At 35.1% G+C, this 25,002-nt stretch overlaps 1 protein-coding gene across 1 annotated transcript; it reads left to right on the top strand.

Annotated features, from left to right (window-relative positions):
* The first annotated feature begins 1,943 nt into the window (after positions 1–1,943).
* LOC138131707 (ATP-binding cassette sub-family C member 4-like) lies at positions 1,944–6,633 on the top strand. Its single transcript, XM_069048883.1, has 9 exons — positions 1,944–2,041; positions 2,096–2,314; positions 2,366–2,796; positions 2,844–3,000; positions 3,179–4,396; positions 4,447–4,783; positions 4,826–4,976; positions 5,025–5,255; positions 5,308–6,633. The coding sequence occupies exons 1-9, from the start codon at positions 1,965–1,967 to the stop codon at positions 6,198–6,200; spliced, it is 3,714 nt and encodes a 1,237-aa protein (XP_068904984.1). The 5' UTR covers positions 1,944–1,964; the 3' UTR covers positions 6,201–6,633.
* Positions 6,634–25,002: the final 18,369 nt, after the last annotated feature.

Below are 25,002 nucleotides of genomic sequence, written 5' to 3'. Positions count from 1 at the left end.
ATGTATCCCTGCCCTACTAAGTCGTCTGAATCCAATAACAGTAAAAAGTTTTTACTTCGCCTAAGTATTATGATGAGATTATGACCGCGTGTCAATAGTGGCACGCATACCGCGGGTTGGCCACCGTTGTTCTAAAGAGTCACGTGGTCATCAAATGCTCAAAGAAAATAATATAATCTTTATTTTAACACGTTAATGAACAGAATTAAAATTGAAACAAATGAACATAATTTTGAAACCTAAATTGGGTTTGAAACGCTGTTACACAATTACCATGCCATGCATCGAACTCCCATTGCTCTGCTACTTCTAAAAATTGTTCCTCGAGGATTTGATTTCCTCAAACTGTTCTAATTAATTAATAATCTCAATCCGCTCTCTCTCACTCACACATTTAGTTTCTAGAACTACCTGGCTTTACCGTTAACCTGTTGTCTGTGTTTTCTACCGACTCCTTTTCTACTTTGCTTTGTTACTTTTCTAACTACAAGTGCAAACGATTCTTGTTATTTTCTATGATCAAGCGCTGTGTTTCTAATTTGCAATTCTCGCCCTTTAATTAAAAATATGACACAAATTTGAGGATGCTAAAAAAAGTGAATTAACCTAATGAACATTAATTTTGTGGTTCTCTCAATTTGAAACCTGCCAACATCAAATTCATTAATTCAATTATCCCCTGATTTTAACTGGACCACCCAAATTGTCGAACATGTAATTGATTGCAACATTTCCTTTCCCCTGAACACTTGTTCCCTTTGGGATATGGTTTGCCCCGGACGCGTACCTGCATTTTCAAAAAAAGGTCTTAATTTAGCGAACGTATTCGGACCGTTAAAATATGCAACTTGCACTCGTTAATTTTGCTATGTAACATGTTTTTAATTGCAGCTACATTTGTCATGCGAATGCCTATCAAAAAATTAACTAATTAGAGCTTTACCGACTTTACAAACTCATTCACTTTAACTATTGTTTTGAAGTGACGCACATAACCGCATTAGAGGCTACTAATTTTTCGAATAAAAAAAGAGCAATGAATAGCATCAATCTGTTAAATAAAGATTATTTTAGCTAGAACAAACAGATCCGCAAAAGTGATTTTATCATCGACCAACCATATAAAATTGCAAATATGTACTGAATTTGGTGCAAGCGTTGTTGTAAAAAATATAAATAGATCCTTCTACAGTGTGGAACAAAATTATTATCATCTAGTTAGCTTTGGAATTTTTTCAAATGTAAATTTTCCTGCACCGCTCTACACTTTTTTAAGTTCTGTCAATAAATGTCATCAATCAAATTGACAATTATTACAATGTACTGAATTGAATTAACAAACTATTAAAATATATACCATGCAAAAAACTTTCATTATTGAGACGTATTTCCGATCTCATCCCTTCGCAATAAATCACATTTGGAATTTTAATGTATATTTTGAGGTTGGAACACTGCCTGTAGAACGGCACATCGTATTTTTACAAAGGTAACTAGATGAAGATAATTTTTTTTCCACGTTGTATCATTATCATTATCATCATTCATTGTCGCCAAATTTCTTCATTTAAAAAAAAGAATTGTTTATTAAAGAAACACAGTAACCCTAACAACATCAAAATTGCAAACTTTCTACACAACATTAAATTTTCATGGACACAACTTTTAGTTTACTAAATATTTGTTTGAATCTTTTAGAAATTATAAAATAGAATAAAACGTTGTATGTACCACGTGCATAATTGTCGATTATGGCCCTCGGGCTTTAAACATTCCCTCGCGCCAAAATCTCTGATTATGCCCTTAATACATAAGTAACTATTTCAGCTTATCGCCACCTCATTTTACACCAACATTAAAAGTAGAATATTATCCGTGTTTAATGCTTGTTACACAACAAAAGTGAAGTCAAGGACAAGTTTAAAGATATTTCAGTGTTGTGACATAGCTTTGTTAGTTAGAAAATGAATCACGTTAAAGCAACACAGAGACCGGTTAACCCGGAAGAAACAACGAATTTCTTCTTAAAATTTCTTTTCGTGTAAGTGAAATTCTCTTTTTAATAACTACCACAAAAATTTTTCTTAAAACCCAGCCACATGAGAAATATCTTCAGAAGAGGGGTAAAAAATGAAACTGACATTTATGAAGTGCTTCCATCTTTCAAGTCTCAAACGTTGGGAGATAAACTAGAAACAAATTGGAATAAACAGAGTCTTCAAAATGATCCATCAGTGTTTAAAATTTTATGGAGTTATTTCGGAAAACAATATCTGCTGCTCGCAATTACTCAAGTCATTCCGATAGCAATAACGTTGTTATTGTAGAAATGTTGTTATAAATTAATAATTCTTGACGTTTTCAGAATTGTGCAACCAAAAATTGTAAGGAATTTTGTATCCTGTTTTTCCAACAATCACAACAACTTCAACAAAACTGAAGCTTGTTTTTTCGGAGGTGCTTTTGTGGTTGTTGAGTTTATAGACTTTTTGTATAGAGATAATTTCGATCTCAAGCTTGAAGCGATTGGAATAAAAATGCGAACGGGCTTAACATCTTTAATTTACAGAAAAGTGTTAAAGTTGAACTTATCTCAACCTGACAATATATCATTTGGGAAAATAATCACATTAATCACTAGGGATGTCAACGAATTCGATATTTCTCTATATTACACAACTTTCTTGTGGTGCGATTCGCTTCGGTTTTTAGTTACCTGCTATGTAGTTTATGTGGAAATCGGTCCTTTAGTTGCCATTTTAGTCGCTTTATTTTGCATAATCATCTTAATTCAAGGTAAATAAGAAATAAATTCAATATTTCTTTAAATTCTTTTTTTGTAGTGTTTTTGGCTAAATTATTGTCCTCAATGAAAATCAAAACTTTAAAGAAAACAGACCTCAGATATCAGGCAACTAAGGAAATGTTAGATGCCATCACAACTATAAAGTGTTATATTTGGGGCGATGGTTATCAGAAAAAGGTTTCCAAGTTTAGAACGTAAGAATAGTGGATATTTTCCTTCAGATTAAGTCAATCCATTTGTTTGGACAGCACTAGTGGAATCTTACCTTTCGATCATAATTTTATTTAATTAATGAGTTCCACAAAAAAATTGATTGATTGATTGCTAGAATGAAGTTGGTCATAGTTAAAATTTATTTTCTTATGATTTTAGAGAAGAAGTTACCCTTATTTACAAAATATACTTACTGCTTTTTGCTAAATTTAGCATTTCGGAAACCATTTTGAACGCATCCATTTACGTTTTTATAACCAGCTCCATATGGTTAGGAAATGGAATCAAAGTTGAGACCATCTTCTTTTTGATCACCAGTATGGAATCATTAGATTTCGCTTTTAAAAGAGGAATTCCCAGAGGCATGCACGAGATTGTAAAGTTAATAGCAGTACTTAGAAGAATTAGAGAAACTCTTAGAAATATAGATTCACAGTCGTCATCTAAACACAAGAATGATGAGAAACTTCCAGCCAAAATTACATTATCAAACTTAGATGTGTTCTCCGGGAACCATAAAATATTAGAAAATGTCAACTGTGAAATTGATAGTGGACTGACTGTCATAACTGGTTCTACTGCATGTGGAAAAACTTTGCTTTTGCAAGTCATACTAGAGGAGTATCAACCAGCTGCGGGAGTGTTGACCATCAACGGAAGAATCTCTTATGCATCTCAACAACCTTGGCTTTTTGCATCCACGGTTAAGCAAAATGTTTTATTTGGCGCAAAGTACAATGAACAGCGATATCTGCAGGTACTCCAAGTATGTGCTTTTCTGCACGATTTACAGTCTCTCCCTGGAGGTGATGATTTTATCGTCGCTGACAGAGGAGCGAACTTAAGCAAAGGCCAACAAAGTAGAATAAACTTAGCACGTGCTGTTTATCGAGATGTTGAAATTTATTTATTAGACGATTGCTTGGCTACTTTGGATGTACTTATTGCTGGCTATATTTTTGAAAAATGTATTAAACAATTTCTGAAAGACAAGATAGTGGTTCTGGTAACCCAGAACCCAAAACATATTGATCGAGCAGATAACGTCAAAATTTTCAACGATCAAACAGCAAAATTCGATAAAAATTTATCCGCAACCTTGATTCAACCAGAACTTTGTAATCTAGGGCTCGCTTGGACCGAAGAAGAGGATGGTGTCGTTGAAGCAGATGTTAATGAAACTACAAATTTGATTTCAGAAAAAAAAATTGAAAGAAATATATATGAAGAAAAAGTAATGCCGGAAATTAGAAACTGGAAAAATTATAAGAAACTGATAGCACATGGTGGTGGATTTGTTATGTTTGCTTCTATTTGCATTGTATTTGGTGTGGTTGTAATTTCTAAAAGCGGTTTACGAAAATTAGAAAATAATTGGTAAAATCAATCAGTAAAATATGAAAAAAAATTCAAAAAACCCATTTCAGGATTAACAGTGAGCAACGAATTTTAAATTACACAATTTACAATGATACAGATAGCGACAGCTACAAAAATTCAATTCGAAATCGTCACCAGATGATTTATTTATTTCCAATTATTTCAGTAACTGTAGCATTAATGTCGTTCTTAAGACCTGTCATATTTTATCTGCTAGCGAGAAAGGCGTCAATAAGTCTCCACGCACTACTATTCGAAAGGATTATGAATGCTTCTATGGATTTCTTCAATAGTCATTATACCGGTAATATCTTAAACAGATTTTCGGAAGATCTATTATACGTTGACGAAAGAGTACCTTATTCAATGTACATGGTTTTGGAAGTGAGAATTTACATAATATTGATTTCAATAATTTGGATTTAGACATTTGCAGAAACAATTGGAGTAATCATTCTAATGGGATCGGTAAATCTAACATTCCTCGCAATTTCCTTGGTATTTTGTACATTTCCCATCGTAACATTTATATTCTTCCTAAGAGTTGGAAAAATTCTGAAGCAATTAGAACTTTCGAGTGAGTACAAATAACAGACTTTTGTTTTTTATTATCAACAAATTTCAGCTCGCAGTTCATTCGTTGGTCATGTAAATGCCACCACTGAAGGACTGCCAACAATTCGAAGTGCAAAGGTAGAAAATATTCTAATCAACGAATTTGACAGCCACCAGGATCTCTACAGTTCTGCTTCTTATCTCTACTTATGTTGGTTCAGATCTCTCCTTTTCTTCTTACACGTTTACTTTATACTCTTTACTTCTGCCATTTTTCTACAATTCTTGATTGTTGACACCGGTATAAAACATTGTTTTGTAAAAATTTGTTGCAAAATACGCTTGTCTTGTAGAAATATCCGCCGCACATGTTGGTCTTGTGCTTTCACAAGCTGCCGTCTTCAAGAAATATATAGGTTTCGCATTTCGCAGAGGTGCCGGGATCGAAACTGAACTGACATCAGTCGGACGAATCCTAGAATACACTGAACACGCTCAAGAACACAGAGACGGTGTCTTGGTTGAAGGTTGGCCCCAGAGAGGAGAAATAAGATTTACTAACGTTTACCTTTCCTACGACTGCGACAATTATGTCTTGCATAATTTGAATTGTACAGTTGAGCCTCAAGAAACAATCGCCATTGTGGGTAGAACAGCTGCTGGAAAATCGTCGATAATTTCCACGATTCTGCGATTGCACAAGTTTGAAGGAAAAATATTTATAGACGATGTCGACATCGCCACTCTTCCATTAGAGACACTCCGATCGAATGTTTCTGTAATTTCTCAGGATCCAGCTTTATTCACGGGAACTATTCGAGAAAACATTGACCTCACCGGAAAATATACAGATGCTGAAATCTGGGATGCACTTAAGGCGGTCAATTTGGACATACTATTTTCTACTTTGGACTACAAGATTAGTACCGTTGACTCGAACTTAAGCCTGGGTCAAAAACAGCTTTTATGTTTGGCGAGAGCGATTATTCGCAAAAGTAAAATTGTGATTATGGATGAGGTGACAGCAAATGTAGACAAAAAAATTGAAAAAATGATACATAAAATAGTATTAGAAGAATTTGCCTGTTGTACGGTCATTATGATAACGCATAAGTTGGATTACGTTTTAGAATATGACAAAGTCATTGTTTTAGACAAGGGCGGTATTGTTGAGTTTGACACTCCATCTCGTTTGTTAGAGAATGTGAATGGACTATTTCACAAAATGTGCAAAAAAGTTGTTTAAATTTTACAACTACGACAGACGTCGAGACCTCTTACCTATTCACCGTCACAAAAGCCAATTTTCAATTACTGTATTTTTTATAATAAGCATGTATTTCGCTGTATTTTTTTCCGTCTGCTTAAAGATGTCTTGTAGCTCAGTGACTTTTTATATGGAAGTAGAATGAAAATTGAACAGTGAGTTTGAGAAAATCACATATTTTATTCGATTCAATTAACAATCACAAGACAAATTAAAAACTTTCTTGGAGCTTCTTTTGTTATTATTAGGTCTATTGAATTTTTGTAATTGTCAATTTGTATTCATTTGCGTTTTGCTGATTTTATTGTGAACAATTTCAGTTTATAAATAAATAGCAATTTGGTCACATTAGCACCAGCGCTTACAAATCGGGTCACCTTTAAGTTAGTAGTGCAAAATGTATAAATAAACCAACCAGGAAATTGCATGAAAATAGAGTTATCAAATAAAAGAGTAGAAAATAGTAAAGTCACCTACATAGAACTCACTCAGAAGCAAACAATGGTTGATGTATGTATCTTAATTCTAAAAAGAGCTTTTTGGCCAACAAAAGGCGATCTCCTGAGAGAAATACATTTTGAGTTATTTTTTGAAATCATTAGTTGACCTTGTGGGTCAACATTGTTTTATTCGGCGCACATTATTATGGTGAAGTGTCTAAAGGAATAGTTCAATCGAATCACAAAAAAAAAATCTTACGGCATTGCAGTAAAAACTGATACGAAAATGGCAAGAAATGTAAGTTGATTTTTCCAGTTTTGAAGGTATTTTTATGCATATCGTAATGAAAGTGGCACTTTTTACACGCAAAATCTTAGTGAAAGTAGCACTTTTTTACACGAAAAATCGTAGTGAAAGTAGTACTTTTTTGCATCATTTTATTCCATCTCCTTGGAGATGATTGTCAAAGCATACCTATTTTTTTGTTGTAATTTTTCATCAATCCTTTTAGACAAAATTTCTCAACTTACATCGATATGCAAAAAAATAGTGTGTACAACACGTTATGAAAGTCTCTTTTTTTCACTTATTTGCTTCCGTTAATCAATCTGCAAATTCGTGAAAAAAAGTACTGTGATGAACGCGGTATTTATAAATTTTATTTTATTACCATCGCGAAAAATATTCACCTTCAATTCAACAAATTTAGATTTGTTTTAACAACTTCCAATTGTTTCTGTTCAATTTATGAATTCCATTTATTTCCATTTAAAATAGTAAAATACACACATGTTTTGTAAATATCAGAATGTTAGAAAAACAGAGCCGTTCCCACGAAGGGTTTCCTGGAATTTGAGACCGTTGCAAATCGCAAAATTAACTTCTTTAGTTTCTTTCAAAAAGCCATCTGGTATTTCTCTAAGTTATCAGGGTGGCGAGACGCCCACCACACTAGATACAGCCGACCAAGCAAGGCATTCATTTGCATACGAAAAGATAAATAATTATAATTGTTGTTTAAAATAGACGAAAATACAAATATAACAATAAATATGAATACATCCGTTTAGAAAGGAGTAACCGTGTATCCTGAGTGATAAATACATAATTTAGCTAAAATTAGCAACGTTGATAATAATCCAATTGATCTGGGGTTGTCGTAAATGATGTTTCATTTAAATTTCTCATAAGATGTTTACAGTAAATAGGAAGCTTTGTTCGAGGTTCCTAAATTCATATAGTAAAATTTGTTAATTAGTTTAAATCCTTGTAAATCGGTCGAATTGTTTAAAATATTCACAAATGAATTGGTCCACTAGAATTTGGTGTCTGCGATTTAGATTTTAAACCCAGCGTCGCCAGTCAAGGGTGGGTCCGAGTAGTTAAGGTGGCAAGAGACGCGCTACAGAACGAGGCTTTTAAGTAAAATCTCAGATTACACTTGCACGTGTGGTCAGTCGTGGGACAATTTAGCGAAATTAATAAATTCTTGTTTAAACAAAGTCAAGTTACAAACCCACTATTTTAGAAAGACGCGCTGTATTTTTCTGAACATTTTGATATCCAATTTAACCCTAATTTAAGCTGGAGTAATCGTAATTCTGATGTACAAACCAATTTTCTTTACTTAACCATTGTAAGCAAATCTTGCACCGTACGATTACTGCCCATTTACTAACGTAGTTTTACAAGGGAAGTAGGTAGAAATTTCCGTAAGAAAAACGTAGAAAATCGTGAAAATGTAAAAATAGTACCACTGTAATGCCACTGTAGTACTGGGGGCGACATCTAACAGGGGGCAGTACTACGAAATTTACAGTTTTCTTACGTCTTTCGTCCATATGCTTTCCGTAAAATTTAAACAAACAAAATTTGTTGTTATATTCATTAACCACTTCAGTTCAGCAATTAGTTTCAGACAAAACAACAACCAATTTTGGAGTTTAATTTCTCTTTCAGCGTAATTGGGGTGATTCGCTATCGTTACTGTGTTGTATTATATTGTCCAATGGACTAACAAATTGTATGTTTAATAATGTTGATATTGCGAATCGAAAAACCACCCTAACTAGGAAATAATAATATTTTTTAAGCGAGTTAAACGAGGTTTGATCGAATGCCAATGCGTCGTAAGAGTCAAATTTGCATAATTCCACACATATGGAAAATGAGTAACAAGGGAAGGGGGGTAAGCGAGTTAGCGTCCCCTATTTAAAGTTTTGGCACATTTGTTTTGGAGAATTCGGTTTTTGACTGTCTTTCTAGCTAGTCGATATCCGTGTATCTGCCTTTGCGATTTTGTTTAAATTTTCCAAGCTTAAACTAATTTCTTTTATTAAATCACTTTAGCTTCGTTAAGAGTGCCGAGTGCTAATAAATAAGTTAGTGCCAGTTCAAACAGCAGGTGCCGACGACCAACCAGGGTGTTAAACTTTCTAGGTAAGCCCGAGAAAGGGTTATATTATTTTGATTAATTAACGTTATGTCAAAATTTACTTGTTTTCGTTAAACTTATTTTATCAGTCATTCACCATGGAATTTTCAATTTCAATTTATTCAACAATTTGAAATAACCAAAATCAACATTTAAAATAATTTTCCAAGTTTCGAGGTATCTGAAGTAAATGCTTAAAGCTAGAGGTATCCAGCTACAAATGATTCTATTTCCGATGGAAAGGGGCCGCAACGCTTTGGGTTGTCGGATTACCGAATTTACAAATTTAACTTATCTGATCCATTTATTCGACATTTTTTTATATTAAATTCCTTACTCCAAATTTGAGTGTAACCACCAGTCAGGGATTTCGAAACTTAACAGTCAATTACCAATTTATAACTAAATCGTTCCTGGATTTTCTCAACTGGTGCTCTCAAATCAGATCGAAATTTCTAGTTATAAATTTTACGGAGATAGAATAATTGGTTGCATATTCAATATAGGGTAGAGTAGGGCAATTTCTCTCTCGCGTCGTGTTTAGGCGATAAAAGCAAAAATATTGTTTTGCACCAATTGCACCTGAAATTATAGGCGCGTTTGTCGGCCACCAACGATGAGGAGAGTCGTGGTCCCCTGGGACCCTCTTCTCCAACTTTACTAGGTCTAAGACACGGTAGCAGGTCGTAGCTTTCGGCCGTGGACTTAGAATGGGCGTCGTAATTCCCGCTCCAACGACATGTACTATGTATGTGTGGGCTACCATGAGGACAAACGAGACAAAATAACCATCCCAGTTACCTGTAATAAACTGGTGTCACGTACGACAAAGTTCTGCACAAGTCTTTGTCGAAGCTCGTGGACGAAAATTTGTGAGAGAAACGACGCCTACAGTCTTTCAGATTGATTTGCGAGGACTTGTAGATCCGGGTTTTGCTCGGAAATTGCGATCGGTGGTTAGTCACCGGACTTTTACCGGAAGAGGTATTTCGGCACTAGGGCGTAATAGTTAAATGCGATTCACGTATTAAATGCCGCGAGCATGTTACTTTCCGACTCTGGTAAAAGTGTAACTTAGTAAACGCGATATTAAATGTTGCTCGGTTTATAAGTTCGAACAAGTTAACTGAAGGTTAGGTTAGATTTGTTGTACGTAAATAGGGTTGCATAAAAATGGGGGGTTTTAGAAAAAATAAACTGTCAAATCTAAATTAGATAATCAGGTGAAGACTGACGCCTCAACCATCTGTTTAAATTCATTATTCCAATTACAAACAAAGTCTCTTACGAATCTGATTACAACCATAACCTCAACAATAATTTTAACACAGTGCAAAATTTGATCAAACCCGCAGAACTCATCCATTTTGTAAACAAGGCTTCGAAATATTTTGTAATAAAATAATTGTGGGCAAACTTGTGTTTAAATCTCTTCCTCCATGCGTTTTGACACTACTTTGTCTGCGAATTTGTGTTACGACTTCTAATTATTGCCTAATAGGCCTTAAAATGAAACAACATCATCACTATAAAGGTGACTATCGACGAAAAATAAACACAACGTAGGTAAGTGAAAATAATAAGTATAAAGGGTTACTAGACGAGCCAAATAAATTCGTAAATCAAATTAAGAGTTTAAAAGATAGATTAACAATTAAAAATGCGATAATTTACGACATCATCACGATCACAATGGACGGTCTCACTACAGTACTTATTACACCAAAAGTGTCACTCGGAATAATTAAAAGGGGATCAAACTGAGGGAGTGCGCTTATAAAAGTGAAAGCCACAGACCCACGCTTAAACTTGGTGCCCTTTTCTTTTTTTTTCTAGGAACGTTAGTGAATTGTTACACCTGATTAAAAAAAAAAAAAAAGTGATCCGTACAATTTTATAAATTTAGCAAAACTAGAATCAGGCCGCCTTACTCTCCTCCACAAGCTTACAAATGTTAAAAGCGTGATACATGGGGATGGTCGAGATAATTGCGGATTTTATACAATATGGTGGGAACATCAACAACCCAGGTGCGATCCATTATGATAGTTAAAATACATTCCGAGCGAAACAGACATAATTTTAGTACCGCAAACATACCTTGTTCAAACCAGAAGGGCTGGACAACAACAACGTCTAATGTAGTTCGGAAAGCACCGAAAATCACACAGTTAGAGCACAAAAGAAAATCACACAGGGTACCTCTGCACTCATCTACAGACAAGGGAGAAGTGTCGCAAAAAAAAAACATAGCCGTTCATCCCCTGTCGGCTTCCACCCCCGCCCCTAGTGGTCGCTGGTGGTACCGACACCGGTACTATCCTGGCTTTTGTTGGCGGTTGGTTTAAATTCAAACTCGGCTATCTCATGATCAATATCCTCTTGAGGCACACTATCCCAGGCAACCTGAATTTCACACCTAAGTTGTGCCAGTGTCTGTGGGGGACGAGCTAAATTTGAAATTTTTTTTCTTAACATTACACACACATGTTGGATGGGCAATAAATCTGCTCAACTGAGCGGTCACGGAAGCACATCTACGCCAGCTTCGTCTAAGACATTGCGTAGATATCTGAGCTGTATGTGGTCTAGCGTTATCTTGTTGGAAGAGGGCTCCTTCGTAGCAATATGCAAAAGAAATTGTTATATGGAGCCCTGAATTAATATCAGAGGAGTTCTAGTTCTGTAACACATAACGCCCCAAACCGTAATGCCTTCAGTGCGAGCTATGTGACGCACCATAGAAAACTCAAAATTACGCCATTCACCACATCGTCTCCTAACCATTGTTAGGTTCCATTCGATGTCCCACTGTTCTCGTGTCTGGCACCAATCTAGTCGTTGCCGTTCGTGTTCTGCTGTTAAAGACAGCACCAAATGTAGACTGTACGACTGAAGTCCAAACGACCTAATGGGACGATACATGGATCGCATGTATATCGGCCGACCCTCAACACCAAACTACTCGACGTATAGAATTGTGATGGTCTCTTAATGTCATTATTGTTAACTATTAGTCTTGAGCTGCTGTAGTGCTTCTTCGTCGATCTGACCCAGCAACACGAACTTCGCTTCCTTCGTCAAACCATGCCTGACAACAATGCAACACAGTGCTCTCTTCTCCGTTAACCTGGGCTGCAATTTATCGATACGAAAATTCTGCTTCTCGTAGACCAATTATGCGCCCTCGTTCAAAAGAACTTGGTTGGTGAAATTGATTACGTCTTCTAACTGGGGGCATACTTTGTTGCTTTTTACACGCGATGCAACTTTCTGCAGTTTGAAAACGTTTCAAAAAACTGCCAGAAGTAATTAATTTGTAATCAACACAACAGAAGAAATTTTCAAATTTTCATCATTTGTTGCTTGTTAGATCCTCCAGCCATCTGCTAAATTTCGTCTCAAAAATCACACTCCTTGTATGTGTTTCGGTTTTTTTGTCATTTAGTATATACAGCGAGCGGCAAAAGTATGTAATAAATTCATTAGAAATTAAACAAATTTTTTTTTCAAAAAAACCTTTGGACAAATCAATTTTAGTTTATAAAAATACATATTTTAATATAAAATAAAATTCCAAGCAGTCATTTGTTTTCGAGTTATTACGTCATCGATAGTTTTTTTAAATAGAAACCCCCCATTTTTGTTCTTGATTCTGATAGGCCTTTTAATTGTTTAAACGCCAGTATAAAAATTTTGTTATCTTACATAAGGAAATTGTTGAGAAAAAAAATAATAAATTTGGAAAAAATAAATTTTATAACAAACAAAAATGAATCAAAAACTGTGTCAGTAAGTACTTAAAATTATGGAATTCAATGTTCGAATTGCCATCCTCCAGCTTGTTGACAATAAGCAAGTTTATGAAGACATTCCCCCTGTTTTAGTTTTATCTCGTTTTATCCACGCACCCAATCAAAATTAAAATTTCTATACGTTGTGTTTCCGATAAATGAGTCATTTTCGAAAACGTTTTGTAAAACAAATAACACATACGAATGAAATTGACAGTAACATTTGACTGTTTGATTTACCTACTTGATTTTTTGACTTGTTTTTGTTCTTTATAAAATTTAATTTTCCCAAATTTATTATTTTTTTTTCTCAAAAATTTCCTTATGTACAGTTAATTTCAAAATTATCGAGTACACCTCAAAAATCAAGAAGTCGATTTATTACAGTTTTTTCCACATGTAAAGATGCCTTTTTGCAATTTGAGCGTCATATTTTTTCTACAGGTTAGGTGAGTTTGACAACATAAAATGTCGCTGATACTTTAGAATACAAATAATAGTGTCTGTTTTATCCTCTGCACGATGCTCTTCGCGATGTTATAATACTGAGCTATCTCTGGATCGGCCACCTTTCTTCTAATTTGGAAAGAATGAGCATTTTCGCGTTTTCGGTTAGGTTAAGCATTTTGTTTGTCAAAATTGACATTGATCATTGACAAAAAATGTAAGTGCATTCCACACTGTAGAAAATTAGGTGTACTCTATAATTTTGAAATTAACTGTAAGATAACAAAATTTTGTCTGTCATTTAGACAATTAAAAGGGATATCAGAATCAAGAAAAAAAATAGGGGGTTTCCATTTAACAAAAAATATCGATGACGTCATAACTCGAAAACAAATGACTGCTTGGAATTTTCTTTGGTACTAAAATATGTATTTTTATAAACTAAAATTGACCTGTCCAAAGATTTTTTTGAAAAAAATTTTGTGTAATTTTTAAGGAATTTATTCCATACTTTTGCCGCTCACTGTATAATCATTTTTGTTAAAAATTACCAGATAGGGAATTTATTTTTCTTCCAGTGGCAGCATAAAGGATTCAAGAAGCGACTGTCACCACAAAAATCAACCAATTCCTCAAATATTCAAAACCGTCGTCGTCGTTTCTGTTATTCCTAACCCATCGCTTGATACCCCCCTTAGCCCCTACTGCTATACACAATGTACAGCTTGCGATAAAGGATACAAATTTGCCCTACATCAATATTTTACATTTAAAAAATTGTACACAAATGCCACCTAACACTGAGATTTTGTACTGCCAACCTAAAATTTTTCATTAAAAATTCCTGTGTCGATTTTCTTGCCCAGGCAGGGAAATGCTAGTTTCCAGACGATTTAGAGTTTAGACGAATAAAAATTCAATATTTCTAGACGGAGGCCGAAAAAATTATTATTAATCATTATTTGCCCAAATTTATGTAAATGAACAAAAGATAATTTAAAATGTACGAGTATTCAGCTAATGGCCACCTCATTTTACAACATTAAAAATATAATGTTATCATTGTTTAATGCTTGTTACACAACAAAAATGAAGTCAAGGACAAGTTTATAGTATATTACATACCGAGGAGGAAAGTGTTCCATTCCTGTCGAGAGAACAATACTCGTAGTTTACCGAGAGGCTTGTCCTCGAGGTGAGCTAGTTCTCGAGACACAGGAATGGACTTTCGCCGAGGTTTGTATACTATTTTATTCACAATCAATCATTTAATAAAACAAGCAACATTATAATAATAAAAAATAAATAAAAACCAACCTCCGTAATATTATCGTTTATTTTAATATTAAAACTTAGTAGGCGCGCACGATTGAGATTGTATTAAATTTTAGTTCACAAAAGTCAAACCAAATTGACCTTTGCTCACATTTTTTAACAAACAAAATGTGCGATAGTGAAATAGAGTGTACCCTCCCCAGAATTGCGGAAATCCGCACACAAATAAATACTCAATCTCTTACCTGAGAAAAGTAAATCACGATATCAGAAAAACGTAGAGAGATTTTCGCGATTGGTGCTACAGTAGCGCCACCATAGGTCAGTTATGGGTTTCATGACTGACCGCTTACGACTCATTATTGACTCCTCTTTTCATCATTACTGACTGGTTGATGTCTACACGAGTAATCGCTCACTTTCTAACCTTTAGGAGATTAGAAAAGCTGTACGTTACTAACCAATTGTGAATAAAAAATATTTCAGTGTTGTAACATAGCATTGTTAGTTAGACAATGGATCACGCTAAAGCAAAGCAAAGACTGAATAACCCGGAAGAAATAACGAATTTCTGTAAAGTAATAATTGTAAAACATCAGTTTATCTTTGTCTAATAATGAAACTTATTTATCAATTAAACTTATTTATCAATTTCTCTTCATAGTGTTACCACCGGCCCTGGAGTGGGGTCCAGCTTCGGTGCTGGTCTCGGGTGTAATGCACACTTCCTCGGGGAGAGCTCTGGCATGAGCCAATTACCCTCGTCTTGGAGAACGCTGGGATGGTGTTGAAGCCGTCGAAGCTCTACGAAGAGCTGCAAAGTCTCCTTTTTGTTGTGAACGAATGCGAGGTGCAAGTGAAACAAACGGTGAAACGAACTGTGAAACAAAAGGTGTAACGAAAGGTGCCTTACTTTCTATGACATATGAAATAGGCATTAATAATTTTCATTTAAAAGGTGTAATCACTTTGCTCTTGTCGTCGTTGAACTTCTCTTTTAATCTATATCAATAGTAGAACTAATATATATATTTATTTTTATATAAGTAGTTTAGTACTGTAATGATTTGAAAACATTACTTTTTCCGCCAAATATTCGAACCTGCGCAAAACGGTAACAAATGTGGTCGTGATCGTCATCGAATCGGAGGAGCCCTACAATGCAAACGATGAGGGTCCCAGTTGGAAGAGTGCCGCAAATAAAACATACATGTGAGGGACGCAAAATACCTTTTATTAAATATGCCTGTAATAACTTTGATAAAAAAAAAATGAAACGAATCCAAAAAGACAGAAACTAAGTTTAACGAAGTACAAGAAATTAACTAGTTGAATACATCACAAAGATAAACGACAAGATAAATGCAACAATATTTAAAATAACAGAAAACGGGTACATAACAGACAAAATGACAGGTTAAGGCTTGCAAAACAAGTGAACAAATTATGGCGCAGTTATTACAGACAGGGACGGATGAAAAACCCTCTTCAAAAACCGTATCCCAGGTATTACTCATATTTTACAATTCGATTACTGGCAAAACAATGTTTAATTTAGAACTACGCGGTCAAGGTACGCCAACGGGAGCTTAGAGCTGGAGGTAACAAACTTTCGGCCGCGGGGGGGACTCAGAAAAAAAAATCTGAATCGTCTTGAAAGCAGCGACATTTATAGGTACTCGGGGTATCGCGTGTCGGACTACTGTGTACCGACCAATTCCGAGTGATATAAGCGTTCGGGGTTGTACGATGAGCTTCTCAGAGTCGCGTAGAGCAGAACTTGTTCCACCTTCCCCAACCAACCGTTTACCGACAAACTCCCAAGATCCCTATAACTGCGACGGGGGCTTCACGTCAACTTCTCAGAGTCGCATACAGCAGAACTTGTTCCGTCTCCGTTATACGGTCCTACATAACCGTCGCCCCCACGGAAATCTGACTAAGCAACACCCCCGACCTCCTGGATGTCACCTAGCCCCCATGTGATCGTACTTACAACATTTTAACCTTAACTTTTCCGAAATCTAGCAACAACACAAAGAAAAACCAGAGTTTAATTCAATCGAACAAAGCGTGACATTAAACCATGAGACAATTCAACAAAACAAAGTGCAACGTTACCCAAGGATCAAATAAAAGGGAACAAAGCGCAAAGTTAAATAACGATAACATAAAAACACATTAAATGGCACAAATATCGGTAAGCAACATAAATAACGAATAAAATAATCGCTGGATGTTCGATCTCAGACAATATTGGAGTCGTCGCAAGCTCCTCCTCCAAACAATTGTCTTCGATCCGTACATTGTCATTACCGTTTTTTATACTTAATATACTATTTATTAAAAATGCCTGTAATAACTTTGATAAAAAAAAAAATGAAACGAATCCAAAAAAACAGAAACTAAGTTTAACGAAGTACAAGAAATTAACTAGTTGAGTACATCACAAAGATAAACGACAAGATGGAGGCAGCAATATTTAAAATAACAGAAAACGGGTACATAACAGACAAAATGACAGGTTAAGGCTTGCAAGACAAGTGAATAAATTATGGTGCAGTTATTACAGACAGGGACGGATGAAAAACCCTCTTCAAAAACCGTATCCCAGGTATTACTCATATTTTACAATTCGATTAATGGCAAAAACAATGTTTATTTTGGAACTACGCGGTCAAGGTACGCCAACGGGAGCTTAGAGCTGGAAGTAACAAACTCCCGGCCGCGAGGGGACTCAGAAGAATAATCTGAATCGGCTTGAGACCAGCGACGTTTCTAGATACTCGGGTTAGTAATGAACGTCGGGCTATTTCACCGACCAAGAAAGAGTGACAGAGCGCTTCGGGGTTGTACGATGAGCATCCCAAGCCGCTTCGAGCAGAGCTTGCTCCGCCTTCCCCAACCAACCGTTTACCGACAAAACCTAAGATCTCTAGAACCGCGACGGAGGTTTCACGTCAGCATCCCAGAGCCGCATCGAGCAGGACTTAGGTCCGTCTCCGCTAACGGTCATAACTTAACGGTGGCCTCCACAGAAATTTACTAGACAACCCCACGACTTCCTGATTGTCACCTAACTCCCATGGTGGCGCACTTACAACATTTTACTTTAACTCTTCCGAAATCTAGCGGTGCTTAACAACAACATAAAGAAAACCCGAGTTTAATTTAATCGAACAACGTGTGACATTAAACCATGAGACAATTCAACAAAACAAAGCGCAACATTAAACAATGATCAAAGAAAAGAGAACAAAGCGCCAAGTTAAATAACGATAACATAAAAACACATTAAATGGCACAAATATCGGTAAGCAACATAAATAACGAATAAAATAATCGCTGGCTGTTCGAGTGTCGTTAGGAAATGTTAGTGAAAGCAAAACAAAATGGACGCGCGCTGCTACCGATTTTCGAAATTACCAGATCGCCAAAAAGAATAAATCTCCCGGGGAAAACTTAGGGATAGCGCTTAAAATTAACAAATGGAAATTTCTCAAAAGAAACAGCATGCAACAAAATTATATTTACAACATACCCTTACCACGTGGTCCTGGTCCCAAAACAACACAAAAAGACAACGAATGCGGGACAAATTACCCGGGGGTGAATTAAAAACGTCGGGACTCTTCACGGTGATACAAAATATCTACTCGGGCCGGTAGTGTAATTGGTTCAGATTTAACTTACAGCTTTTAGAAATTGGATCGCTCTTCGCTAGGTGTGTTCGTTTCGAAAAACCAAACAAAAGTGACCTACCCCCTTCAACCACCCGCGCGAGAGCCCGTTTTACCCCCGCTATATTTCCGCTCTCCCTCAGAGTTGCCAACCCCATCCTTTAGTACCTAGTCTGGCCGCCAGTACTTTCACATTTGGCGCGCTCTCGTGGCGGTACCGGGAATTAAAAATTTAAATTTTAAACTGGGTCACTACAAATATTACAATAATGTACTTACAGAGACGCCGCAAAGTCTTTTTATTTATTATTTTCCAAGTTAAATTGTTCATAATTCCCATGCACCGAGACATAACCTCAAATGTGTCATCTTCACATCGCATTGATTTCTAACATTTTAATAACTTACTGGGGCATTTCAAAATGTTCTAGACCAGCCACACACTTTCCGGTCAAATTAGGTTAATTTCTCACACCCAAACTTCTTTGTAATATTGCCTGGCACGGGACGGGAATAATGTTCGGTCGGATTGATCGACGACGGACGCCGATAATAATTTTCAGACCGGGAACGGTTAAATTTAAGAATCGATGTGTACGGCTTATACATACAGGTGGTCCCAAAAATAGCGCGCAAACTACTTACTACCTTATCGAGGATGCTTAAATGTACATGAAAAAAATATGGGAAACATGTTTCCGACAAAAAAGTCAATTATTTTTAATATTATTATTAACGATAATACAATGTAAACAATAGTATATTAAGTATAAAGAACGAGAATGCAATGCGATACGACGCCCTTCACATCGTGTTGCCACAATGTCGATTTTTGTATCGCGTTTCTAAGGCAATCTGCAAACAACTACCGCCATTGCAGTTTTTGTGCACAAATATCGCCAGTTGTGTTGAAAAACAAGCAGTAAAATGAGTGATATTAGTGATTCCGAAAACGAAGTGGATATTGTAGAAGAAACTTTGAATGTGGGGTGTGTCACAAATCAAGAATTTTTGAAACTAACGACCTCAACGTGTAATTAAGAAGACAAGGAAAATTTGTGGTATGAAAATTTTGATAATACTAATGTCGCGGCAAGTTCGCTAATATTATTTCATTGCAGAGGCAAGGAATGCCGACCACAAGAGCCGTGTGAGTTTCCAGAAAGTGCTAACATCTTGTCTTCAACTTCTGTCTACATAAATCAAGAATTTTCGAAACCAGCGAACTCGATATGAAATCAAGAAGACAAGGAAAATCCGGGGTATGAACATTTTGACAATTCTAATGTCGCGGCAAGTCTGTTACTAAAATTGTTTCATTGCAGCGGCAAGGTAGGCCGACTACAAGAGCCGTGTGAGTTTCCAGAAAGTGCTAACATCTTGTCTTCAACTTCCGTCTACATAAATGAAGTATTTTCGAAACCAACGATCTCAATTTGTAATCAAGAAGACAAGGAAAATGCGGGGTATGAAAATTTTGACAATGCCAATGTCGCGGCAAGTTTGCTAATGCTATTTCATTGCAGCAGCAAGGAAAGCCGACTAAAAGAGCCGTGTGAGTTTCCAGAAAGTGTTAACATCTTGTCTTCAACTTCTGTCTACATAAAGGAAGAATTATTTTCGAAACCAACAACCTCAAAATGTGTACCTAATCAAGAAGACAAGGAAAATGCGGGGTATGAAAATTTTGACAATGCCAATGTCGCGGCAAGTTTGCTAATGCTATTTCATTGCAGCGCCAAGGAAAACCGACTACAAGAGCTTTATGAGTTTCCAGAAAGTGCCCCCACATCTTGTCTTCGACTTCTGTCTACATAAAAATTATTATAATAATCGATTAATTTTGAATAAACTTTACTTACCGTTCTAGAACACCAAAAATTACTTACCATTGAGTTTATCGTTAGCAACGAGTAAACAGAGCTTGCCATCTTGGAAACAGACATGGTAAACAACCAAATAGAGTACAATCGCTCAAAAAGATATATTCTTACATCATTACCTTGCAATGTTACCGTAGGGGATTTAAAATATTTTTTTCGATTTCCAAAACTTCTAAATTTTTAAATTTTTTAAACATTTTTCTGGCGTTTACGGTAATCTCTTCTACACCGTAGTGCACCATTAGTACGCCATTTTTGGGACACCTGTATATTTACATTTCGCGACATAAGATCGCGAGATTTGGACATGAATGCTTGACTAAGATTCTGAATCTGAATGACAGCGATGACAGTTAATATTTGAGTTACACTACACAAAAATTTGGTGGAAAAAGTAAAACTTACAAAGCTACCCATGGCTTGCTTGATCGCATCGACCACTCACCAAGATAAAGAATGGAGTATAGCTGTCAACATGTTCCAATTACTTTACACTTTAGCACAACAATTGACGGTTCCCAACGCCCTCCCAGCGCAGGATTTCATTTGAACGCGCGTTATTTCCTTTTACTGCTGTATTTTGTAAAGAATAGCCTTCCTAAAATTAATTAAGAGAAATAACTTGCTAGAAGTCATCGACGAACATGAACATTTTTAAAACTTAAATTTAATAAATATTCAGTTATAATACCACGAGTAGTCAAAGATTGTCGAATATTTTTGTGGTGGTATCACGAATGGTCATTCGCTTTATGAACACCATGAGTGCGTAGCACGAATGGTGTTCGAAAGCGTAATGACCATAAGTGATACCATCGGAAAAATATTCTACTATCTTTGACTACGAGTTGTATTCAACATGACTATTCAATGAACCAAATCAATGATTAAAATAAAAAATTTCAAAGCTAGTTCGCAACTCTGCGTTACACATGATTTCGTTGTTCAGTTAACTTCGTAAGAAAGTAATAATTTCCTTGAATAAAAATAATAATCAAGGTTTGTTTAAAATATTCACCTCGACCACTAGTGGAATAGTCAGTTATATTTTCACTAGTGGAATATTCGCTGGAATTTTCTGTTGCTAGGCTACGAAAGTAAATATCTGCTATTTTATTGGTTAATATTTGAAAAATAACAGGTGAATTGAATAGTCAAGGTAATTATCTAGATCTAGATCATTGTTAAGTACATTTTAGTGTGACGTTCCAAATGCTCTGACCTTCTAAAAAAAATTCTATTACCTATGTAATTAAATCTAAAGCGGTGGTGAGTCTTCCATCATCTGGAAAATTTTAATTAAAATAGAATAATACTCTCTCGTTACACTCTGTCTTTACAACACAAACATCTTTGTCTCATCCAATTACATTTTCCTTTTGATTTTAAATTAAAGAAATGAAACCAAATTTCATTTCTCCGACGAATCTTCTAAGAAATTCATTCATTTCAGTGGTGGCCAAATTTGCATCAGGATTCGGTTATGGAATATGTGTTAATGGTTAATGTTTGGGCAGTAACCCACAATGAGACTAATTTCAATGTAAAAAGAGATTAACTGAATTTCACAAAATTTTTATAGACGAGATAAAATTGCCTTTTTTTGTATATGTTTCTACAATAAATATGTGACTTACTAGTAGAGAAACAGAAGCTTTAAAAATGGAAAGAACTACAAGTGAAAAAAAAAAAGTTCAAAAAAATCGAAAATACATGTGAAACACTTTGATGTATTTGTATGAGTAAAAACGGCCTCGGCGACAATTTTTCTCTCGGTACGTCAAAGAACGATTTCACATCCTTGATATACAAATAACTATTTTTAATGTCAAAATAGCCTGGTAACATCCTTTTTTTATTCTAATTTTAAGTTAAAAAATAAATCATACAATTACCAGATTTCACTTACTAAAACAAAACATTTTCCCTCTATTTATTTTTTTTTATTCTTTTCACCACAAAAATAATCATGTCGCTATTTCACTGTACCGTGCTTTTTCTTTCATCATTTTGAGGCATAGACACTTTTAACTTATTTATCTAAAAATCACTAGCATCACTTCAAGTCGACTAATAAGTAATAACTTGCTTGTACCAAATCTTAAATATTTGATTACAAGTTCGAAACCTTACTTCTCAATTAACATTTAATTAATCCCTTTGTTCGAGAGAAAATTCTTCAAAGCCAAGAACAAATGGAATTATAAAATATCAAGATCATTCTTACACGAGAATTGGTTAGTATTTAAAAATTCAAATTTTAATTAATAGCTTCTGCTGTGCGAAGTACACCGAGGCCCTTACATTGCTTTTAATTTTTCATTTTATGTCATTTCAAATTCAACTGCATAACCACAAAAGCAAGTTTCCTCCATTCCCCTGATCACTCTCAAGTGCACGGTTGTCTGGTTAGTGAGATTCAGTTTTACAAAGTAATTTTCAATGGTTGCAAAAAATGGAATAAACTATTTTCAATTAAGTTTCGACTTTTACAACCGGAGTGGTTTAAGAAAATCTAGTCCTTTTCTTCAGAAATGTGTTTCAATTTATGTGCTTTATCTGTCGCTAATAATTTTCTACTTCATGGTAATATTCAATCTTCGCTACAAACACAGCAACATCTTTGACTTTGCTGACGTCTTCAACTCACTATTTGCGTTTGGAAATGTACAAGTTTTATCAGTGTTTATCAATTAATACATGTCATGTTTCAGTTGTTCTTCAGGAAGACTCTTCTTCTCGTACACCGTTCTTTATTTGAAGAAATGATTGACGACTACTCCCGGTTTTGGGCATACGATTTATTTGGTATTCCCGCAAAAAACAAATTTGACAAACAGATGTCTTTTTGCGTCTCAATAATAAAAATATTCATGGTCGGTGGAGCTGTTTCTGTTGTCGTCCATTTTACTGCGCCCTTTTACGTAAAGGAATATTTGTTGCCTCATCCTTGTTGGATTCCTGGGAATAATTTTGTTGCCAGAGTGATTCTCTACGGTTTGGAAACGATTTTTTACATTGAAACAGTTTTTGTAATAGTCGTGTTTGATGGATTTTATTTACTTATGTGCTGTAATCTTAAAATACAATTTGCTCTCTTGTGCAAAGCGGTTCGTTTGATTCAACTTGGGACCAATACCACAAGAGCACGAGAAGAAATCTGCTGGAAAAAACTAAAACAGTACAGCCAGTACCACAAGTTCTTGCTAACGTAACTTTCGTATATTACATGAAATTCTTAATGTCAAATTCTTTACAGGATACACAAGAAATTGAACAAAGTTTTCTCAGAGTTCTTTGTTTGCCAGTATTTTCTTACCATCGGTGGAACTTGTATTCCCTTATTTGTCATCTTTGACACGTAAGATCTAAGAGCGACAAGTAGGAGATGTACGATTGTATCAAATTTTTGTTTTAGATCCTCAAGCGTAACACAAGTCACTGAAAGCATCATTTTTGCGGTGCTAGCAAACGTCGTAGTTACTCTAACTTTTATTTCAGCCGGTGAGATTGAAATAGAAGTGAGAATTATACAGGATGTGTTAAAAAAATTGTAGTAAATGATTTGGTTTCAGGCCGACAATTTAACTTCAGAAATTTACAATATAGACTGGTACAATACAAAGAATTTAAAAATTTGCAAATTTGTGCTGTTTTGGCTGGCACGAAGTCAGACTCCAGTACAGATGTCAGGTGTGGGGATAGTGAAAGTAAACAGACAAGTGTTGCTTCAGGTGAAATTAAATAATAATTGTTTGTTCATATGTGCGAAGAATGTGTTGCAGATACAGCGGCTTGGATTTTCTGTTACAACAATGTTAACAGGTTTAAAATAAGTGTTTCAATTTATTTTGGTAGAACTCATATAATAAAACCACACGATCTAATACCTAAATGTCACTTATTGTGAACAATTTCTGTCAATATATTGTAAATTTAAAAAAAAAAATAGTTTTTTTTGTTCTATAGCAGATGTCAAAGTGTGCTTTTATCTATTCAAATCAAAAGGTAAAGTAGCATTTTAACCACAAAGTGCTACTTTAACAGCAAAGGTAGATAACAGTTATTTAATATATAAGTGTAAAAGTTATCCTTTATTGCACGAACGGGTTTAACATACGACCGACGAGGGAGGTATGTCTTACAACATTTTATCTACGATCGTGAGATCATCGCACCGGTTTCAACATAAATTTGTATAAAATAATTATCATTGATTCAATATTTTGTGAATAACCAAAGTCGTTTGAGAACCACGTCGTTTAGCAACGTGCCATAAAAGCGTGCACTAAAAGTTTTATGGCACGATTTCATCATTTCACTAAACGTCAACCTTGACAACGATTTTTAGTGCAAAAAGTGCCTACTTTTTACACAATCGTAGATAAAGTTTTTTTTTATTATCCTAACAACGCTCATACTAACGAGATTTTAAAACCTGACACGATTAGTAATGATTTAAAAAAATTGTTTTAATAATAAAATACAAATACTATAGAGAAAAATAGAATATTATACACGACGATAAAATTCAATTATTTTCTCGTCTTGTATAATAAATAACTATTATTCATATTTTCTGTTAATTACGAGTATGAATAATATAGTGGAGTAACGTTAGGTTTTTATTTCGGAACCGGTAGCAAGAGCTCGGATTTGAACGAAATTTTTTTAATGTGTTATAAATAAAACATATTAAAACCTTTATAGGTTAAAAATTGCCGCTCATTGTTTGTTTCATTAATTTATTGTTTATTTATAAGAACTAAAATTTTCCCGTTAGAAATCGTTATTTTCGCAAGAAAAATACTAGAGAACAATATAGCA

Source organism: Tenebrio molitor, chromosome 5 (genome assembly GCF_963966145.1).
Source record: "Tenebrio molitor chromosome 5, icTenMoli1.1, whole genome shotgun sequence".
Lineage (NCBI taxonomy): Eukaryota > Metazoa > Arthropoda > Insecta > Coleoptera > Tenebrionidae > Tenebrio > Tenebrio molitor.
The sequence above is the reverse complement of the archived record's forward strand: the minus strand, read 5'-3'. Positions and strand labels throughout refer to the sequence as shown.

Coding starts and splice junctions, on each gene's coding strand:
- LOC138131707 (XM_069048883.1), top strand. CDS start 1,965: ATGAATCACGTTAAAGCAACACAGAGACCGGTTAACCCGGAAGAAACA. Junction 2,797..2,843: donor CATAATCATCTTAATTCAAG/GTAAATAAGAAA, acceptor CTTTTTTTGTAG/TGTTTTTGGCTAAATTATTG. Junction 5,256..5,307: donor ATTCTTGATTGTTGACACCG/GTATAAAACATT, acceptor CTTGTCTTGTAG/AAATATCCGCCGCACATGTT.